Source organism: Tachypleus tridentatus, chromosome 8, assembly GCF_004210375.1.
Source record: "Tachypleus tridentatus isolate NWPU-2018 chromosome 8, ASM421037v1, whole genome shotgun sequence".
Taxonomy (NCBI): Eukaryota; Metazoa; Arthropoda; class Merostomata; order Xiphosura; family Limulidae; genus Tachypleus; species Tachypleus tridentatus.
The window spans coordinates 39,754,636-39,777,564 of NC_134832.1; the positions used below are offsets into that span (position 1 = coordinate 39,754,636).

The 22,929-nt window shown below is 32.1% G+C and overlaps 1 protein-coding gene across 23 annotated transcripts in view; it reads right to left on the bottom strand.

Annotated features, from left to right (window-relative positions):
• Patr-1 (Protein associated with topo II related - 1) overlaps positions 1-22,929 on the bottom strand; it is a 93,572-nt gene that overhangs the window by 17,246 nt on the left and 53,397 nt on the right. For 18 of the 23 annotated variants that reach the window (XM_076448370.1, XM_076448385.1, XM_076448376.1 and 15 more), the window contains 4 exons: positions 16,537-16,605; positions 14,378-14,573; positions 12,111-12,225; positions 4,846-5,003 (listed from right to left, as the gene is read on the bottom strand). In XM_076448370.1, coding sequence (XP_076304485.1) covers positions 4,846-5,003; positions 12,111-12,225; positions 14,378-14,573; positions 16,537-16,605 — 538 coding nt within the window. The remainder of the gene's footprint in view (positions 1-4,845; positions 5,004-12,110; positions 12,226-14,377; positions 14,574-16,536; positions 16,606-22,929) is intronic. The other 5 variants (XM_076448380.1, XM_076448378.1, XM_076448377.1 and 2 more) reach the window with 1 other exon arrangement.

Below are 22,929 nucleotides of genomic sequence, written 5' to 3' on the forward strand. Positions count from 1 at the left end.
AAAAGCCCATCTAATTTAGCAGTGAACACAAACTGTAAAGTGGTTTCTATGTGCAACCATTGAATCACAACAAACCATAGCAGAATCCAGTCACCTTATTATGGTCAAATATAAGCACCAAGAACTTCGCCTTGGGGACCACAGGAAGCACAACTTCACTGAGACAGAGCTCAGGTAGTCATGTGAATACCCCACTGCTGCCAAAAGTACATGCAAATGGTTTGAGAGTGAGAAAAGGTAAAACCATGTGGTGTAGTCCACTTTGGTAAATGACTAAAGGCATTCTGTAGGTGCCTCTCAATAAACCTCATGCTTGAGGACCGAGATGAGATGTGGAAGTCGTAAACAAATAGTCTGTTTTCAACTGTAAGGGGTGTTGTCTAGTAATGCCATTAATCTTTATAATGAAAAGTGCGACACTAAAGGCAAATCCCGAGGGACTCCAAGTTCCTGTGGAAAAGAAGGGGGAAAATGTCAAACCCACATGAACTTGGAATCCCCAATCCATTAAAATGTTTTGATAAAGAGCAAATTGCTATGTAACCCATATAAGTGGAGGTCTCACAAAATGCCATACCTCCACGTAGTATCATAAGCTCTCTGAAAGTAAAAAAAATAAACAGGATGTTGGAGCTTGACAAAGGCTTCTCTGAATGACATTTCAATTCAAATAAGGTGGTCCACAAAGGAATGCTGACATCAAAACCCACACTGGGTGGGTGAGAGAAGGTTGCTTGATTCAAGGAAACAAACAAGTTGAGCACTGACCATCCTCTCCAAGATCTTAAACAGCTCATTAAAGCAACTGGACAGAAGTCTAAAGGAATTTTGGGATCCTTCGTGGACTTGGAAAAAGGAAGGACAATAGCTTTATGCCAAGCATCAGGAGAGGCATTCTCTCCTGCCACATCTGGTTAAAAACAAGCAGAAGAGTAGCAAGAGAGGCAGGAGAGAGATGGTAAAGCATCTTGTAGTGATGCTTTTCAGGTCTGACTGATGCACCACTAGACTGATGAAGAGCAAGTGCAATTTCTACCACTGTAAAGGGGTAACTACAGTCCTAGAGACAATCAGCCCAAAGGGAAAGAGGCAATCCCTCTACGCAGGTTACAATGGCTAAGAAGGTGGGGGATGAAGCAGAAGTGCTAAATGCATGAGAAAAGCTTTCAATAAGAGTATTGGCAATGCTCTGGGCATCAGCAACTTTCTGGCAATCAGAGAGCAAGATTAAAAGGGTGGCAGAAGTATACTGCCCACCACCCTTCCAATTCTTCTTCCCATATGACTTTATAACTGATGGTAGAAGAGATGCTAAATGTGTATTTAACCCACCATTCCTTCTGGCTCTGATGTCTGACCTGCCAAGTATGTGCATGAACCTTCTGAAAAGCAATGAGGTGTGGGATACCTAAGAAAGGTATCCCAAGCCCGTTTTTAAATAGTCCATGCTATGTGGCAGACAGGATTCCACTATGTATGAGTGTACTGTGGAGAATGTGTTAAAATTTTAGAAATAAACTGAGTAGCTGCCTGTACAACACAGTCACTCACTGCTGCCATGCAGTCATATAACGATGGTTTACAGACAATGGCAGAATCAATTTCTGAGAAGGCATTTAAAGAGGGCCAGTTGACCTGATCCAACATCCATCAATGCACAAGGGTCAGGTGGCACTGACCATGACCAGTCTCTCTCTAAATGATAGGAAAATGATCACTGAACCTTCCAAGATAAAGATGTAAGATAAAAGTAAATGGGAGCAGATGGAGATCAACAGCAGTAAAAGATTGACTAGGTGCATGAAGTATAAGAACCAGTACTGAAGAGAAAAAAGTTGTGATCTGAGAGCATATACTATAAAATGACCCCTCCCCATCAATATCATCACCACCTTAGAGGGGGATTAAGTTCATTAAAATTCCCCAGAATTAAAAAGGTAGATGGTAACTGTTCAATAAGGGCATCAAGGTCTGACTGATAATAGGTTCTTCAGGAGCCAGGTAGAGAAAAGAAACAGTGATGATACGACTTAAGGAAACCCTGTTCACTACATCTTCCAAGGGTGTATCTAGTGGAAAAGACAGGGTGAGCACATGCTGATCAACAAGCAGTGCCACCCCTCTATGTACTTGTCCATCACACAATCTGTCATTTTTATACAAAGAAAACTGCCAAAGGGTGATTGCATCTGTAGGTTTCAGAAACATTTCCTACAAGGAGAGACAGAGGATGGTAAGAATCGATCAAATTCTTTATATCATCAATATTCAAACCCCCAACAATTTCTCTGTATCCAAGTGGCCATGTTTGTTGACATGGGCAAAAATGGTGTAGGGTGCTCTTCCATTTTTGACCACAGTTTTTTTTCTTTACTGAACGTAGATCTACTGACTACCATGCATCCTGCCCTGGGTTGAGTAGGCAGGTCTCTATATCTGTGGACAAAGATTCCATCAACTGAGAACATGAACAAAATTGTTTTGCTCCTCAGGGCTGCAGAAGAGGATGGACCCAAGGAAACACCTGAACCTGAAGCAAATGGAAGTGGACCTGGGCAGCCACTGGAAGGATTGGTGGGGGCAGAGATGGAAGTAGACAGACTCATCAACTCTTAAACATAGAGGGCAAAAAGGATTCTTCAGATGTTTTATAAATGACTCTGCTCCACTCCCACTGTAGCAGTGAAACAGAGTGCATCAGCACATGTCTGAAATGGAGTAGGGCACAACTTTTGAGCCTCTGGGTAGGAGATATTGTTTATAGTCTCCAAGCATTGAACCTCTTTCTCCTCCACCCACTTAGGGCAAGAACTAAAGTAAGAGGGGCGTGAAGCACTACAGTTTACACAGTGGTTTCATTTCACAGTAATAAGCATCATAGTCTTTGCCACCACAAAGAGCACATGTTAAAAGAACCACAACATGATGTTTAAGTGACTGAACCACTAGGGCTTGGAATGTATGGCTGTACCTTACAGTTCAGATAACATGACTTGATTGTGGCAGGAAGACGTGATGTAAATGTCAACATCAGAACATAAATAGGCATCATAATTCCATCTTTGCAAGTAACTAACGGCATCACTATACAAATTAACTAGTGCACCAACAAAATACATTTCACCTTACAACATATTTCAAGAATCACAAATTACACAACAAAGTATCTAAAGAACTAAACTCACGTTAATAATATGTATTCTCTTTTTCAGATATTGGGCACAGGACAGGCAAAACTTTTGGCGCCTGTCCTGTGAAAGTGGGTTTTCTCGGGGCACTCCCGTTTCCCCCTACAGCAAAACCTTAAGCACTGGATTTTTAGATCCCAGCCCAAGCAATTTTATTGTCAGACCCTGATTCGGGTCGTTTGTGTTCGTGTTCATATTTACTTCGACTTCTGCCTTTCGGGACGGGACGTGGCCGTTCTCTCCGGTGCTGCCTTTGCCTTAGTCTTGGATAACATTAAGAGTGACCTCCTTCACCCCAAAAAAAAAAAAAAAAAATTTAATAAATAAATATTAAAAAAAAAACTAAACCTAATAACCTTTCATGAAATGGGACGAAGAGAAACCACAACGTTTCTGAACACCCCAGCTGGAGAGAGAATTCTTACGATTTCTCTCTCTCTCTAAACTAAACGCCTGCCACGTTAGTTTGCGTATCTTTACAAGTGGAGATTCAGAGTATCACAGAAATGTCTCGTCTGGAAAACCAGCAAGGATCTTTGACTCAGGAATGTTAAGTCCCTCTCAACAATAATTCCTCAAGGAATTCAGGGTAGCATCAGGAATAACCTTAGGGGGTATATTCCCAATGCTCTTCAAACTCAGGTGTTTGGTGTGTTGCAGTGAATATGTTTCCACCAAGATCTCCTGAATGCAGATTTCTTACTGACTTGAGAAAGCCAGCAAGCCCCTCGCATTCCTTTTGTATGAAAAAAAGGAGACATCTTCCCTAAAGATTTCTCAGGCAATGAATGCAGAATGACAAATTGTGGTGTTGAGTCTGACTTTGATGGAGACTGTTTAACAGTCATCCATATGTGGTCATTTTCCAATAATCAGTCTTTTCCTTTTTATTCATGAATGGAAGTATCCATAATAAAGTAAGAACATTTCAATGCCCACTGTCCCCATCCACCATGGAGCTCTAGGAAGGGATGCAATACAATGCCAAACAAGAAGACTGCAGCAATGGCAAGGTTTTGTGAGCATTATACCCAAAAACACCTGCATCAGACAATGTCCACAACACCTGTTGAGAACATCCAACACTGGTACTTGGTTGACCCTTGCCCAAGTAGACCAGGTGATTAACCCTGGAGGGGCTAGCCCACGGCTACCTGTCTACAGAAATTCAAGGCCAAAATGGTATGTTAGGGTTGGACCCCTCAACCACCAGGATCTTCTCCTCCCCTTCACAGGTTGCCATGCACAGCAAACATGAGGGTAAATGTTGAGATCCCAAAGGAAGTAAACTGAAATTACAGAACCTTATCACCACACACAGGAATCCACCTTAAGGTGCTTCTAGTTTTTAAAGGATTTTTTAAGCTTCAAATATCATCTTATACACCAGCATATGTGGTATTAACAAAAACTAATAGAAAGAAAAGGCTAGACTGATTAACTAGTGGTTTGATTTGAAATGTTAGAAAGATATTCAAATAAGCTTTTACTATTTTACCCTGATTTTATAATTCACACTAAACTATTCAGTAAGTTTTGATCATTAATTTTCCAACTTAACTTTGTGACTCAAATATTTATTAAATTTCTTTCAAGTGCAAAAATTACATAATATGTATATCCGTAAGCTAACTCTTCCTGTAAAAATCATACAAACCTTTTCTATGTCAAGTAGAAGTTTTCGATACATATGTAGATCCTTGTTAGCAGAGGATTCCTCTTCTTCCATTGACCTGTGAATACCAGTTTCCAAAAGTTTTCTAGGATAGTTTACATTAACTACCTGAAGTTTTCCCAGTGACCCTTCAAACTGTCCTACAAAAATATTAAAGTTACAATACCTGCTGATGATGATAGTCTTTTTTTTTTTAATAGTATTAGCTTACTATAACAAATTTCATTAACAAAATATTTTAACTGAGCATTTCTTTTGTGCTTCCGTGACTACACTAAGCACCTGGCTGTTACACAGAATAGCTGATAATCTCTTGTTCACTATAACAGCAGAAGATAAAGATACACAGATTATAGTAAAAAAAAATTCAACAACCATTTAGGATACACTAAAGTCACATTCATAAACAAATACATTAACCAATTAAAAAGGTATACATTTTCTAGTTTGGTATCCCAAGAAACTTCATAATTGTTTACTTTCATAAAATATGTTGTGTCAAGTACTGCACAGCTTATAAATTTCAGGAACTAAGTGACTAATACATCACAAAAAATAATAGTACCAAGATAACATTTAAGTCCCATAATGAACAAATAATTACTTTTACATAAACACATTACACTGTGTGAAAACAGAAAACTGCCAAAGTAACTGCATTTACATAAACGTACCTTAATGTTAAGCCAGAGTTACAAAGCTGCAACAGTAACATACATATCAAAAATTGCATTTATAATCTGTAGTAGCAGTTAAACAGTTATGCACATTAAACCTTTTCAAAAAAAGAAGTGATCTTATTTATGTTGAGTTTTACTTAATCATTCTCATAAGCAGAAAATGAGAAGAATTAGAAATAATGAGTAATTATTTGTATTATGTCTTAGGTGTCTGTTTTACAGACTGGGGAAAAAAAATATTTGCTTTTTTACTGCTACTTCTGAATAAACTGGATATATATTTTATGGGCCTGTGGGGTTGTTACTTTAGAACATGAAGTACAAACTTATAATTCTTAACTGAATGCATTGTGCCATATACAATTTTCCAATACCAGAGAAGCATGTTGCCATCAAAACAGTTGTCACTTGAAAATATTTTGTCATTCATGACTGCTCTGGTAACTGCTAGCAAAAGTCTAAAATAGATCTCAGTATAAAAGCAACATTAGGTTCTGAAAAAAAACCTAATGGTTCTAATTTCAAATGTTATAATAAAGCTGAGTTTCACTTCAGGACAATAAACATTTACACTTTCAAGAATATTTTTGTTTCAATATTTTGTACACCAATGACATGTGTCACCCAGGACCACCATCCATCCAGATCTGTTAGGATTGAAGTATGGCTTGCTTTAATAACTGGTGTTAAATTCAGTCAATTCAACATTACAAAATGAAGAGTTAACTTGTTCCAGGAACAGCTAAACTTTTATAATTCAGGATAAAATACAATTCATAAAAATCATAAAGTCAAATTGATAATAAAAATGGTTTCTGATGGTAGTGATGTATCTACTTCCAAAAGTTTGCTTTCTATCATATGCAGAAGAGATTATTGAAAAATAGACAATAATGAATTTATTTTTTATTCTGACAATAACAAAACAAACAAATCATCAACAGAACATTATTCAAAACAATCAACTGGTGCTAGATTAATGATGAAATCTCATAGGCCCAGTTACAACACCAAAAATTTGTCAAATGCAGACCTAGAAGCCAAACTAAGACACAGAAAAAGAACGATAGGCATACTTTAACATACAAATGATTACTACAACAGTATATTGTATAATATAAGTTAACATTAGTAATTCAGAAGGATTAGGAATTTTCACATGCATCAGTTGCAAGACCCTCCCCCTTCTCTACACACAAAACAACATTCATAATTTTCCAACTTCTTTATAGCCATTGTTTTATAAAGTTATTATTACTACAAGACAACATTTGGTACTCGCAGAACTTACTGAAATAGAGATTAAACCTATAGCAATTATAACATTAAGACAGATTGAGCATGCAATGAGTAAAGAAAGCCAATATTTGCATAAAATATTGAGAATTTTACAGATTTCAGAATTACTGTGAATTTATTTGTTTGTTTTGATATTATACACAAAGGGATGTCTATGCTCTGCCCGCTGCAAGTACCAAAACTCAGTTTTCAGCAGTACAAGTCAACAGACACCACTGTGGGGCCTGTACATTTGTCAATGACAAGCCATATGAAGGACTCTGCATCAACAATTAACCCTATCGATACAGGTAACTAGGGTTCAGAAGATATGTCATTATGTCTGTGACTTGCATTCAAATTTTTATTGAATGACTACATTCATAAAGTTGGTATCAAATTATAGATTATGATTCAAAATTTAGTATTGCAGATTAGGTAATTTCTTAGTTTGAAAGTAAATATTAAAAAGAAAAGCTAAATATTGATTTTTGGTTATAGACTTGTACATCTAGGTTTGATCAGATTACACTTCATGATGTCCACAATATATCTATAGTTTCATAGAAATTATTTATAAACTCAAACTTCCAAGATTGGCAAGCGAGAATATAAAATAACCTCCTACCTTTTCTACTTACCAAGGTACCATAATATTTATTGAATCCACCACACTGGCTTCACCTGCCACTTCATCATTTGAGAAGACTTATCTATGCATGATATTTATATATATACAAGTTTATAACCAATTAAAGGCTGTATATTTCCTCCACACAAGTCTGAGTCTTTTTAAAAGTTACTTATGAAAGAGCAGCTATTACACTGTTGGAGAGTGACATATTCAATAATATTTTAAAAACAGATTGTTTTTTTAAACCCAAACACAGTACAGTTAGAAAACCATGAAATTTACAATAGATTTCTGTGGTATCAGCAGTAATTTATACTTTTTTGGGGGGGGGATTCAAAAATGCACACCTAAAGTTTCTGAAAATTATTTTTTGAAATGAGTATACGAAATTGGACAAGTCTTGCAATGAGGATTAGCAAGCATATCTCAAATGCAAAAAAGAAAAGAACTGCAAAACATTTTAAGTAGTGGAAATAATTGTTTACTAAATTTCATTTTTCATTTACCGTTTTACAATTTTAGAAAAATAACTGAAATTTAAAATATTTATTCATGAATAATAATATGTATGCATGTAAGCATCTATGTATGTAGTTTACAATAACCAAAACCTCACTATAACTACACATTTGTTACTGTATATGCACAGTAAAGCAGGAAACAATGTTCATAACTTTCACACCTATGTTTCCAATAAATCCAACCATCAGAGTTTACTGGATCAGATAGAACTTTCTATAGAGCCACATCATAAATATACATTTTCCCTCACTTTTAGAAAGTACTTTAGGCAATTCTTTTCACAACTGAACAGACTGTAGGAAATGTCTGCTTATTAACCAGCATTCAAATATTTACCAAAATTATTGGATCAACCTAGACTTTCGACAAAGCCATAACATGAAAATTTAATAAATGCTTTTGACAATTCTCATGATAACAAGCACACTGCCAACAAGTTGATAAATCCTATCTCCACGAAGTTTTTAGAGCAGTGAAAGTCCTGGGAACTGTGCCATAAAAGCTTATTTGATACTGATATGTCAAAGTACTCACAGTACATTAATATTTAAACAGAAACCCTGATTTATTGCTTTATATTCAGCAGATTTCTACTTCAACTGCTAACAGTAGAATAAACATATAAAATAGATGTACAAAGAATAGAAGAAACCATTGGGAGATTTACTTTGAACCTCTGTTGTTTGTACCACAAATGACAGTATATTACTCAATTTTATTATCATTTCTAAGCTATCTGCTAGAAATAAAATAACTACAGAACAAATGAAAATGTAAGATATGTAAAGTCTGATCATAAGTACTTTGAAAATGTAAAGTGTATCATTAGTACTGATCACAATATTTCAAACTATTTAGTTTCATTATATTTTGATTACTTACCTATGAGTATCTAGCATGTCAAGGTAAAGAAAATATAAAAAAAAAAGATTTACTGCAAATACATGTTTCATATTTAATTAAAAGGTTCTTTTATTTTAATTTATTTTCACTAATTTTTGTAACAGTAACTAAAATTAAAAACACTTATTAGATAAGATAATGACAGAAAAATAATCTGCATAGGGTATACGTGCCATCAGCTTGTGCATTAAGCTGTTTGAGACAGTAATGCAAGCTGCATATGCCATGTAATTTTCAAATTGTGTTGCAGTATTTTTCAGACATGGTTCAAATGTCACTAAAAACAAAAACTAATATAAATAGATGTATATTGTTATAAGATTACTCTATTTAGAATAAACATTTATGGTTTCCTGTTACTACTTTAAGTTATTCTAAAACAAGTTATTTTAGATTAATTTCCTAATTTTTTTTATGATGGTTATGAGGTCAGTCAAATTGATCAACACCACACAGTATGAGCATTGATAAAATGTATTAAACACACTATTTTTAAATGTTTGATGATAGACATTTTCTGATGTACAGAAATTACACATATGAAACTTGACAATTTTCAGATAAAGAAAAGTATTTGTAATCTTAAAATCAAAATTACTTTTCATGCTTGATAGCCAACATTCTAAACAAAAATTCACAATCAAATCTTTAATTTAAAAAATCTTAATTTTAAAAAATCTGTATTTGATGTGTGAAAGCTTTGTAGTGTTTACTAATAATCTGCAAAACTTTGTAAAGATATGCACACACTATAACAATATTTGTATAACTACTCTCGTGAATACTTTTGTGGTAACAAGCTGGATAGATTCCACCCAGCTCATATTCATAGGGTTAATATAATTTATATATGGAAGTTTAGATATCATTAGTTTATATATAAACTCTGTGAAGCTATATCCATATTCAATTTATACTACCAGTCCTAGTATATACAGCTATACAGTATAGCTTTTTAAGTTTAATTTTAAAATCATATAAAGTTTAATTCACTTTAAAGATCTAGACCATTTGCTGTTTTGCTATCACTGCTATTGGATTTAAGTTTAGTAATGTTAATTATAAATTGAGATCTTGTCAAAAATATTCACAGAATACTGACAACAGTTGTCTCTAAATTGGAAGCCGAGTTCAGAGATGCTGTAGCATTTTCTTTAACTTCAACTTTTCACGGCACTTCATTCTCCAAAACTTTTACCCTATAAAGTTGTTTTCCACAAAATGATAATCGCATAAAGATATATTATCAACACCTGTTTGAATATGTCAAAAAACCTTAGTCCCTTTTAACCTAATGTTTTCACTGCAACCATGCCAGAAATTCAAGCTTGCCTAAACAGTCTACCAAAGGATAAGTTAAAGTATTCATGATAAACCTTTGAAGAATGGATGGCAACTGCCTGTTGTGGAGACAAGTGTAGGGGACAACATTTTGAAAAAGTCTTCCACCTTTTGTTTTCCGACTCGAATGTTGTCCTGTACACTTGTGTCTCCACAACAGGCAGTTCACATCCATCCTACAAAGTTTCATCAAGCTCAACTTTTTTTAAACGATTTATATTCAGTTAAAAGATACTGACCTGGCATGCTTACACACAATACTAAGAAATTTGTCAAAATATAATACGAATGATGTAAGCACTTGTAAAAATGTATGATCAGGACTGATACCAAGAACGGGTTTATGACATCTCCTTTAGTTCAATTTCCACGAACACTCAAACAAAACTAGTTGCTTATTATGTAAAAATTACACAAAGCATTCCATCTTTTACTAAAATGTATTTAAAATGAAAATTTTAATGCATACAAAAAAGCACATTTTTAAGAAGTACTTTTACTAAAGCTATGCTTATGAATGTACAAGGTCATTCTGACGAGTAAAAGTGCAATGCAACTTTTCTGTCAAGAATAAAAAAACTTCTTTCAGTTTTCATTCGTACATCCCTCCAGAACCTTCTACACTAACATCTAAAAGTTTGTATTTTGCTCTTTTGTAAAACTTTGTACTTTATATCTTATTTTCTCATCCTTAACACACTAGCAAAATCATTTGTAGATAAAGTTGAAAACATTGAATTATGAAATAAATTTAGAAGTGCATTTTTGTTTTAAATGTAGATTGTAAAATACAATTAGTTATTTATCCTAAACAGTCTTAGATTTCCAACAGTTACACATTTGCTTTCATTTAATTTTATATTTGTACTTTCTTACAATAAGGTTGGATTAGAAGAGTTAACTATGGTTCAAAAAGAAGTACAAAGAAAGGCCACAGTTCATTTTACAGTAATCAAGTAGCTTACACTCATATCTCACAAATGTTTTTTTTTTCTTAGTTTATGTTTTGTTTACCTATCCTAGTAAGTTTCGAATACTTGCACTTTAGATTCTTTTATAACAATAAATAAAAAACAAAAATAAAATCTAAAATTAAGTACTTATATATGAACCTTTTTTCTTTGCTGTTGAAGTACTGATAAAAGTTCTTGTTAGTACTTATTTATGTATTTTAAATGTGTAACTAAGAACACAAAATCATAGTGAACACAAGGAATACAAAGTCCTATAACAATTATAATTTAACTTAGTTTCTAAACGAGATAACAAGCCTTAAATACAGTTCCCTCAGCTGCTCGATCTAAACACCATAAGTTAAACTTTCAAACTGAAGACGAAACTCCTTGCCGAAAACAATGTAGCATCACATATCAATTGATAAATTAAAATTGACTTTCTATTAAGTTAAAAATGGCAGTATAAAACATCAGTTAATATTACTGGCAATTTGTATAAATGGAGAAGGTGAATGATGGATATGTCAAGTGAGTCCAATATTCTAGTTTTTGACTTTTACAAAAATAAGACTGAAAGTTATAAGAATTAAATTTTGCCTCACTAATAGCTGTGTTATAATTAATAATGTATCTGATGTTTAATATGGTGGAAATTGGTGGTACATAAGTTTGAGAAGAATAAAGATCTGGAGGACAAATGACACGATTTTCTTATCAAGCGTTGAGAAATTTGAAGATTTTTTAAAATCAAATTAAAAACTTAACACATTACTGAATATGAACTTAAACTGTTTTTGCAAGAAGTTTACATTTTGAATGTAATTAAAAGACTAACATACACTTCCATCCTACCTGTATGCACAAGGTTAAAAGTATTCTTACCACATGCTCATTCAGTTTGAAAATATGCACTAACAATTCTTGCATACTTACTTGGAACATATTCTTTTGCTTCAGATTTTCCTTTTTCTGGAATTATTAAGTGAGGCTCATCACCAAGACCTCCATTCAAGTGTTTCTTCTGTAGAGTTTTCTTTAGCAAAAACATCTAGTTGGAGAAGAAAATAAATATTTAATTCTTTATCCAATTTTGAACTTTAATAAATGTACATCATATCACAACTAACAACCTCCATTAAGTGCCATTAACTGAAGAAAACAGAATTTTCAAAGTGACATTTGTCCAAAATGCATTCAGTGAAAAAATTTCAACATGCACAAACTGCTCTTAAGTAACAAAATTACCAATTCATAACATAAAAATTTCACAAATAACTGTCACAGTTTGTTAAACCTAAGATTTCAGTAGCAAGATCCAAAGAGTTACTTTAACAAATGATCTTTCCAATGTCATATTATGAACACTACATTCATTCACAAGAAGAATGTAAGGGTTGTAAGAAATTAAAGACAAATGAAAAGTAGTGGTATCTTTCCACAAGATGATAGATCTACAAATCTCTCAGTTATAGCATCAAAAAAATACCAAACTTTACATTATTTATAAATTGCTTTAATTACAACAAACATTTTCAAGCAAGATTAATAACATCTTTATTTTTCATTTATGCTCTTTACCGTCATTTCATTGTAATAATTTTCAAGCATAACAAAATGTTTCACCAATATTACAGTTCGGTATTTGTAGTGTTTATCTACCATTACAATACTTCATGTAGTTATTTTAAATAAGAATCCACCTCTAAATTATTTGATTAAATTAATCAAATGTTTCATTCACCATAATTTAAATTTACAGCAGTTCTTTCAAATCAAAATTTAAAAATTTAGATAGAAGCACAATTAGAAACCTAAAGCTAACAAACATGGGAAAAGACATTCATTTATTTACATTACTACTCATTAGTTTGAATATTTTCAAGTTTATGGAATTCTTCTATCTGTTGTTTCTTCTATTAAACGCTTAAAATTTTATATATTTAAATATTTTTGCCCATAATTCAAAATATTTTGTCTTTATTACAAGTGATTTCTCTTTATAATTCAAATTATATTAACTACACATTAGCCCTTCTGCTTCAGGTATTCTTTACTATGCACGATAAAGTTTTGGTCTTACATTCAAAATTTTTATTACACTGCTTTTTTATTTATGCTGTACCAATTAGTATAGCATAAAACCTTAGCTAATAATCCATAATGCAAAAGTATACAACTTTTAGGTTCCTAATTCTGAAAAGCAGTATTTCACAAAAAAATAATAAATTTCCCCCAGTGTGACATGCAAAATTTTCTGTGAGCATCTTTATATTCTTTATTTTATCCACCACCCCTTAAAAAAGAATGAAATTAAATTACTCACTAAAGAATTGTCATTGCTCAGACAAATCAATTTTTATAGCCTTCAAAATTTTGTTTAGTTCTGTAACCATCGAACAGAAAAATCAGACCCCTCCTGCCACATTCTCTCTTTCAAGATTTGTTCATAGTTCTCTCTTACATTTAATTATATATTACATATAACTAATAAAAAGTCAGTATTTTTATATATCAAATGACACACTGTATAATGTGTTCTGTAGAGATAAGTGTCAATTCCACTCATAATGCAAACATTGCCATTAGCAATTTCATGACTAGCTTGAATGAGTTTTTAATTGGTCTTTCCACAATTAGAAAGCCTGTTTTTTGCATGTTTAGTCTAAGTTCATTGGTGCATTTATTTATTTAATTAAATAAAAACTTTTAATGAAGTACTACCATTAGTATACAATGTTATAATTGAAAGTCATTCTAGGGAGAAAAAAGGGTTATTCATATTTATTTGTTGGTTAAAAGGTCTGTCGAACATACCCATACTGTTTTGAGGTAGGGTTTTTTATAAAACTATGTATCTGTTATTGTATATAAACATTTGAAATATATTTAGGAAGTTTTACAGATCATACAAAATAAAATCTGAGACTTAACATGAGAAAAAATATTTTTAATTTTAATAAAGTTACGTTGCACAAGAACTATTCAAAAGAAGTACTTGATATATTCATGCACAAATCTAAATTTTATTAAAAACACTTCATTAAAAGATGGATTTTCATGTGAAAGACTTATAACATTAACTGAAAGACTGCCAAAATATTGAAAGTTAAGTGTTAAATCTATAAAGTACATTAAATGAGTACAAAGACATCACATGGTCTGTCAAGTTGGCCAAGCCTGTGTTGAGAGAGTTAACTTACAGTGTAGTAGTAGTCATCCACATAAGGATTTTCTGTATGCAGTTGCAACATCTGAATTTTAATCAACCAATTTTTCTCTCTTTGGGTCATTAAATTAGCATAACTATCCAATGAAGGACCACTCGAGTTTTTCATTTTGTTGTCTTGTTCTAGGCGTCGGTTGTAGAATCGAGGGAATTGTAGCCTGTTTTGCCAACTAAAAGATAAATCACAATAATTATTTTAGTTAAGTGAAATATATGTATAAATGTTTTACTAAAATGCTCAAACAATTCGTGAAAATAATTTCTCTGACCTACTTCCATACAAGTACTTTGACAACATTCTTTAGAAATGGAATTTTTTTAAAAGTACTATTTGTTTAGTGTTAAGCACTTACGTTGTCACCTAAGATGTGCCCACCATAAAGACTGAATGTTAAATATTAGTATGATAAGCCCTTAAGCTAAAACTTAACCCACTGAGAAGGAGCAAGTACCATATCATGTTGAATGCTTAAATTATATTGTTAAGCCTATCTACAAGTGCATACAAATTATTCAGAATGAAAATTCACTTAATGTTTTTTTTAATATAAATTATGTTTTTAACATAAACCCATTCAGCCTTGCATGAATCTTGCCTATCTGCTAGTTAGAAGACAAATTTGCTCCTAAGTTTTATCAAACTGTAAAAATTACAATACCCCTCAAAAACAAAAATCTTTCTTTACAAATAAAGCCACTCCAATAATACCCACAAGAAAGATACCACTGATAATTTATGATTAAAGCAAAGTTACCTACACAAGTCAAATTAATTCACTATTACTTAAAAAAACAAAATCCTAAAACAGTTTTGTAGCGTTAATATAAAACACTGAAAGTGCAGTATCAAAGCCTTTGCTGTTAATAAAAGTTGGAAATAAACAGTTTCAAAGGATAATTCAAGTAGTAATGATGTTATTCAACCTTTTATTCCTGTCATTTACATAACCATTGACTAAAAACTGAACACATAGTATGACTGATATCTAGGTTTTTCAGTAGCATTTAAATTGTTTCTTATAAATGAATTATATTTCTTCCAGAGACCTGTGTACAACACAGCAGTCATGTGTGTAGATAGTTAACATTTTCTTTTCACAGTAAAATCGTCAATATGGGAAAATAAAATCCAAAAAGTCCAAAGCCTCATGCTTCTCTTTCTGACCAGTTTTCTCAAAGTGAATTAAGTGCATTTTTTACACATTTTCTGCAATCACTGCATAATATATACAGGCAAGCATACACACATACAATAAACCATATTAAATTATACATATATGAACAAATAAATGTATTAAACAATATATGAAAACATGTTAAGCATGCAAAGTATAAACACACACACACTAAGCTGATATTAATAACATGCATCAAAAAACAACCTGATAAACATGTGGCATATGTGTACTTGAACTGCTTGCGTGTACTACATGGGTTATGCATACTAGTTGAACTGTGCCATGACATATTTAATTATGTAAATAATGGTAGTCAATTACTTCTTTCCTTTCTGTGTCCACAGTGTGCTATTGTTGGCACTTTTATTTTGCAAAAGGATCACATTCAGTACTTTCAGCACATTTTGGATACCTACAATTTTATATATGTAACCAGTAGTCAGATCTGTGTTGAGTAAAAAATCTAATCGAAAAATAAAGAATTCCCGCATAAACTCAATGTCTGCATTGTCATATTACAAGATCAGTATAAAGTACAAAATGCCATCACAGTGATGTCAATACACTGCATGATCAAACGATTACAAGTTTTAATTTAATTAAGTCAATGACATTTTAAATGATAAATACAAACATACAGATAAAAAGTTTAGATCTGCCTAGTCTCTTGAAGAACTCAAACCAAAGAACAACAAAAACTGAATACCTAACACCTTAAAAAAATAGTCAAATTTTGCTTTCACATGTTACATTCTGTGATAATGAAATAAGAAAAATCTGTTCCTTTATGTTTAACGTTTTAATTATCAAAAGTTTCATGCAACATAACCTCATGAAATGGAGGTTTCTTTCTTTACCATTAAAATTAAGCAGTTGAAAATATATGCAGTTTGTTTTTTAATTGTTTAAAGACATTTAGTTTAACAAAGTATTTTTTTTAATATAAAACACCTACTTGTTAAGTAGAGGATGGGGAATTTGTCTTGGATGTAACATGTGTCTTAAGCCTGGCTGAGGATGAATGCTGTGTATGTATATATATAAAAAAAGACAATTTGATACTTGTACCACAAAACAATCAGATGCACTGCAAGTCTTTCCAAGAATAAACCATGGTAAACTACAAAGTACATTATCCCACAATATCTACAGACCATTGAAGCACTCATGTTAAATATTTCCTTTACAAAACTATGTTTAAGTTACTTTGCTAAGTGCATAGGCTTACAAAAGAAACCAAATGTAACAAACACAAACAGAAGGAAGTAATTTAGAACTTAAAGTACATAATCAAGAAAACGTAACAACAATTATACATGGGAGGGGGATTTAGAAATGAAAATACTTGAAGAAGCTAAACAGTTATTTCCAGGAAAAATATTCTCCAGGTTAGAAATATATAAAAAATTATTTTACATCATTGATGCTTTTTGAAGCTTTCAATTTCAAGCTAATGATATAAAATGTATAGCAGTTAATTTTTTGAATTATCTTTTTGAAATATTGATAAAATATGTTTAGTCAAAACTTTTCAAAAAATATGTTGGCAAGAATACAGAACACTTCTTAAAAGCAACTAGAATTAACTTTTTTGCTCCAGGCAAGTCAAAACATCACAACTTTTAACAGTCACGTTCAAAATTAAACTACTTTATTATTAAGGTATATGAATAAACTTTATATAAAAATGTAGTTAACAAATCAAATTTTAAAATTAATTTTCTAGCTCTTAATTTTATAAAGTTTTTTTTAAATCCTCAGTCTCACCCTAGTATGACAATTGTGATATTTAATAAGTATACCTTCTTCTCTAATTTATTTACCACACCACTCTGAGAATTACTGAATTTAATACAAGTTACTCATAAAAACATTATTATTCAGCCAAAGCATAAATTTTAGTCTTCAATCTTACTTGATTACAAAGCCTTATAAACAAAAAATCAGATCCCTCTTACCATGCCTACCTGTCACACCCTCTCTTTCAAAAATTACCAGTACTTCTGACATTTAATACTATATTATTTATACCAAAAGATAGCCAAAGTTTTAATCTACCAGACGACTTATGTTTTCTGTACAGTACCTTGTCTATTCTGCTTTCAAAGTTTACTCCAATAAGCTCAACTGAATTTTTAACAGCTTTTATCACTTATTTAAAAGCCACAAAAAAAAAGTTTCAGAATATTGTCTGTGTTATTATTGTATATTCTTAAATTCAATATCTAAGTAAGAAAATTATTTGCCACTAAACATAGAAAGTGAAGGATACAACTGAAATTGGGTTTGAGAATAGTTGCTACGTGTAAAGTAATTACCTGAATATTTATTAAAATGACAATTTTCCAAAAATATTAATTTTAACTTACCATCAATGTTTCTTTACTATCTTAAATTCTAAATTTCACAATGCACAGTGTTAAATATTTGAAAGAAAAACCTTAATCTGTTTGAGGTAGGAATAATCAGGCCTAAACCAAAAGTTGTCAAGCACTGTTGTTAGCCAATAATTGCCCAGGAGGATAACTAAAAAAAAACTATAGTAGATAATCACCCTTTCATATTGGGTAGGTTAGTGTGCATATGTCACAACCTGCGAGTCACATTCAAAATTTAAACTACTATATTATCAACACATATGAAGAAAATTGCATCAAAAAAAAAAAAAAAAAGAAAGAAAATTTTAATAATTCATTTTTAAGTTCTTAATTTTAAGACTGTCAAAAAATCCTGAATTTCCTTAAATTAAAAAAAAAGAATTTTACACTTTTCTCTAGGACTTCCCTAATTTATTTACCACTTCAAGACATAATACAAATTTTTTAATGTAAATTACTCATTGTAATGTTCTCATCACTCAGGTAAAGCATAATTTTCTTAGCCATCAACCTTACTTCATTATAGAGTCATCCATATCAGAAGCCTCTTGCCAAACACACCTGTCACATCCTCAATTTCAGGATTTGTCAGCAGTTCTTTCCTAGTTTTAATCCTACATTATTTATAACCAACAGAAAGCCAAAGTTTTCATCTATCAAATGACTTATTATATTACATGTGGTTTTGTATAAAAAAAATGTTCATTTCTCTTTCAGAACAACATTCAGTCCTATGGGAAACACAATGACTAGCTTGCATAAACTTGTATTAACTTATGTTGCATAGTTAAGGAAGCCAAAAATTTATAGTTATTGGACATATTCTGCTTTTTCTTGTTAGTATTCTGTGTTCTTTGAAGCATTACTGTCAAGTAGTATCAACAGTGAACAGAAAATAAAAAGCACACACGTACTTTCTTTTTTTTTTTTCCCCCATGTGTGTTCTTTATTATAATAAAAGTAACTGATTTGTAAAAATTAGTAACATTGGTTAGATTAGATAACAAATAATATTTTTTCACAAGGTAGCCCATGCATTATGAAATTTGATAGGGTAAAATGAACTGCATATCCACCAAGTACTTTCAGATTTTATGGCTGAAATATTACTTCACACAATAGTTAGTTATGTCAAGAAAACCCACTTGTAGAGAAAAATATACATGTAAAAACAGCTTGTTTGAGTTGAGAAAATATTTTACGTAGATATTTTCTCAACCCAAACGAGCAATTTTTACATATACATTACTTCACACACATTCAACATAAATATTGTAACAGTATACATGTGTTTATGGTTAAGTTACTTAGGGTAAACAAATCAAGTTTCCTGTTACAATTTGAAGTCTTTCTAGAAGAAAACAGTAATTCAGATATATATTTATATTTATTGTGGTTACAAAGTCAGTCAAGTTGATAAACCCTGTATACAGTTAAGGTAGAGAAAATCAGAAATAATAGTTTTACTAACAAAAACAAATAAAAAATTGGAATTGACTTAGAAATTATGCAAATGACATTTGATCCTTTTCAAATGAAAAGTATTATTAATCTTAAAATGAAAATAAATTTGCACTTCAGAAATCAACATACTGACAAAATAATTTTTAAAAAAGACAAAAATGGCAAAACGTTGTAGAATAGATGGCAACTGCCTGTTGTGGAGAGAAGTGTAGAGGATGATGTTTGGATAGTCTTCAGCCTTTTGTCTCTAGGTCAAGAGTTTGAAATGTCATCCTTTACCCTTGTGTCTCCACAACAGGCAGTTGCCCTCCATTCTATAGTTTAATCATGAATACTCTGCTTAAACAATTTATCAGAATTTTTTTATTAAGTATTTGTACAAGTATTCTTTGATCTGTTTGTTTAAACACACACACACACACACACACACACACAAATATTATGTTTTCATTAACAGTTCTCATAATCCATTTCTTACACAAAATTTAATCATCCTATATTCATCCTACTACACTCAAATCTATAAATAACCATTTCAACATAACTTAAAATTATCAAAATCGGAATAAAAACTTTTAGATAAGCAGGTCTCATCAAAACGTTCTAAGGATTCTTCTGTTACAGGTGCCAGTACAGAGGCAGCAAGCTTCACTGAGGTGTGTACAAAGTAAAAGTAGTGATCTACCCCACAAACAAACCATTTCTCCAGACCTTATACCCACGTCACAAAAAACATGTTCAAAGACAGATGTGTCTCTTGCTCATCATAATAAAAATGGACAGAAAAATGCTAAAGGAGGAACAGATATCCTCAAAATGTCTAGAACTACCTTTGGTGACGATTGCTTAAAAAGTAAAGACTGTCATTTACCAGTGGATAAAATGCTTTCAAGATGGCTGGGAACCAGTCAAAGATGACCCACATTCGGGGTGATGTCAACATTATTTCACTGATAAAATGGTTGCTGAGGTGAAAGAAAAAAATTTGAAGGAATTGATGACTAACTATCCACAATGTTGCTGATGAACCAGATATTTCCTTTGATCATGTCAGGTGATTTTAACTGAAAAACTATGCATGCTCCAAGTGTCTGCAAAAGTTGTTCCAAAGCTGTTGATGGATAACCAAATGTTTTACCATCTACAAGCATGTGAGAATATGAAAAAAAAGGCTAGAAACTGATCCTAATTTCATAAACATCATTATTACTGATGGTGGGTCATGGTTATATAGTTATGTCCCTGAAACAAAACTTCAGGTCATCCTAGTGGAAGTCTCCATCATCACCACATCCAAAACAGGTACAACAGTCTCCATCAAATATGAAGAAAATATTGATCTTGTTTTTTGATGTTCGAGGTACTGTTCACGAATTCACACCTCATGGCCAGACACTTAACCAGTCCTTTCAGAGGTCTTAATTCCCTGGAGGAAGAAAGTTAGAAACAAATGCTGCAAGCAGTGGGAGAATGGTTACTTGTTTCTTCATCATGACAATGTGCCTTCACACACACACACACACACACACAGCATCTGTTCAAGAATTTTTGGCAGAAAAAAACATTCCTGTGATATCACATCCCCTGCATTCTCCCAACCTTACCTAGTGAGATTTTTTTCTGTTCCCAAAAATCAAATTTAAATTTAAAAAGGAAAGATTTGATGACATTCCAACTATCCATAATAATGTGAAAGCATAACCCAGTTGCATAATAGTTGAAGACTTGCAGCATTGCTTCCAAATATGGCAGGAACTTTAAACAAGTGTGTATCAGCTGAGGGAGATAACTTTGAAATGGTAGTATACAATACTGTTGTATGTACATTATTCTTTGGGATAAAAGTGAAGTATTAGAACTTTTTGATAACACCTTGAAAATACCTTCATAAATGTTTAACAGTTTTGGTGTGGAACATGTTAAAAATGATTGAAGTTGTGTGCTTATTAAACAATTTGATACTTTCTGTAGCAGAATTCAGTCTCGGACACTGTGAACTATGTTAGAAAATATATATCCAGATATATCTTGTATCTTTAGTCACATCATTTATATAACATTACAATTATCATAAAAAAGCAAAGATTCTTCAAAGTAATTGTGATCAAATTTTGAGAACTGGTAGGAATATGAAAGTGGGTGCATAAGTATTTAGAAGATTTATTTCTGTACTGGAAGATCAATACTTGCTCTAAAGCTGCTATTTTTCATGCTCATTGCATTTTCTTTTACCAATACTGATACTAGTGTTCTACTCTTTCAAATTAGTTATTTTCATTTCTTATTATCAGATACATTTTACATTTTTTTCCTTATACCTGAAAAAAAAGTCCATTCCATCATTTTAACCTGTTCAGTGCCGTAGACAAAATAGCTCATCCAAACCGATTGGTAACACAGTGCCATGGACGAGTTAATTCGTTTTCAATAATACAACGCAAGACGTCAACACCATACATGCATTTGACCTACTTACAAAATGTTTCACTTTTGATCCAAAATAGAGTCACGAAAAAAGTTACAAAATGAAAAGCCATTAGAGTTGTATTGTAGCAGCTGAAATACTTGGCAGTCAACAGGTTAAATCATTTCCCTAATACAGTTGACTTTTCCACTACATGATTAAATATTCCAGTCATTCTGTTATATATTTCAATATCTTCTCCCTTCCATTCCACTGCAACAAAATCCAATGCTTCCAGATACTAGGTATCTAAACCTTTTTTTTGTTGTGGAGATCAGTCAAATACATGGTTGGTGTACTCAATCTCACGATTACCAAATATCACCTCAAAAGAGGTGAAACTGGTACCATCTACCATTAACTAATTTTTTTGAAGTGGAATTGATATGCATCTTTGATTCCACTAATATTATTTCTCTCTAATACTCTTTTCTGAGATATTAAGAAATGTTTTTACAATATGGTAAAAACTACTGACAGAGGAAAACACAGCACAAAAAGAGAAATGTGTTTAGAGGCTAAAATAACAAATAAACAATTTACATATCTCCTCTCTCAAACATGGATTGATCTTCAGTATCACAGTAATCATTCCAAAGCTCTGTGTTCTTTCAAAACACCAACTTTCATCTTACCAAAAAGAATTACTGATAACAGTCATTTTTATAAAAGACATCCAAGGACGAGGATACCAAAGGAACAATATGTCATGAAGGAGTAACAAATAACATCCTAGCAGATACTTCCTGAGGTGGTCTATACAAGAAACTACAAAGAAGAGCATCCAAGGTTTGCAACACTAAATGCAGGATAAACCTCTTAAAACTTCCTACAAATAAGTTGCAATAGACTTAACTTCTTAACAGCCTGGCTTTACCTACAGCCAAATATATCATTAACATTAAACCAAATTTGTAATTTTTAACAAGTTAGACAAGAGATGTTCATAAAAGGGTAGATGTGTTGCTACCACATACCAATACAAATCACAATGCTAAAATTACTTCAGACAATCCTGCTTGCTTGAATGATGCATTGTTAT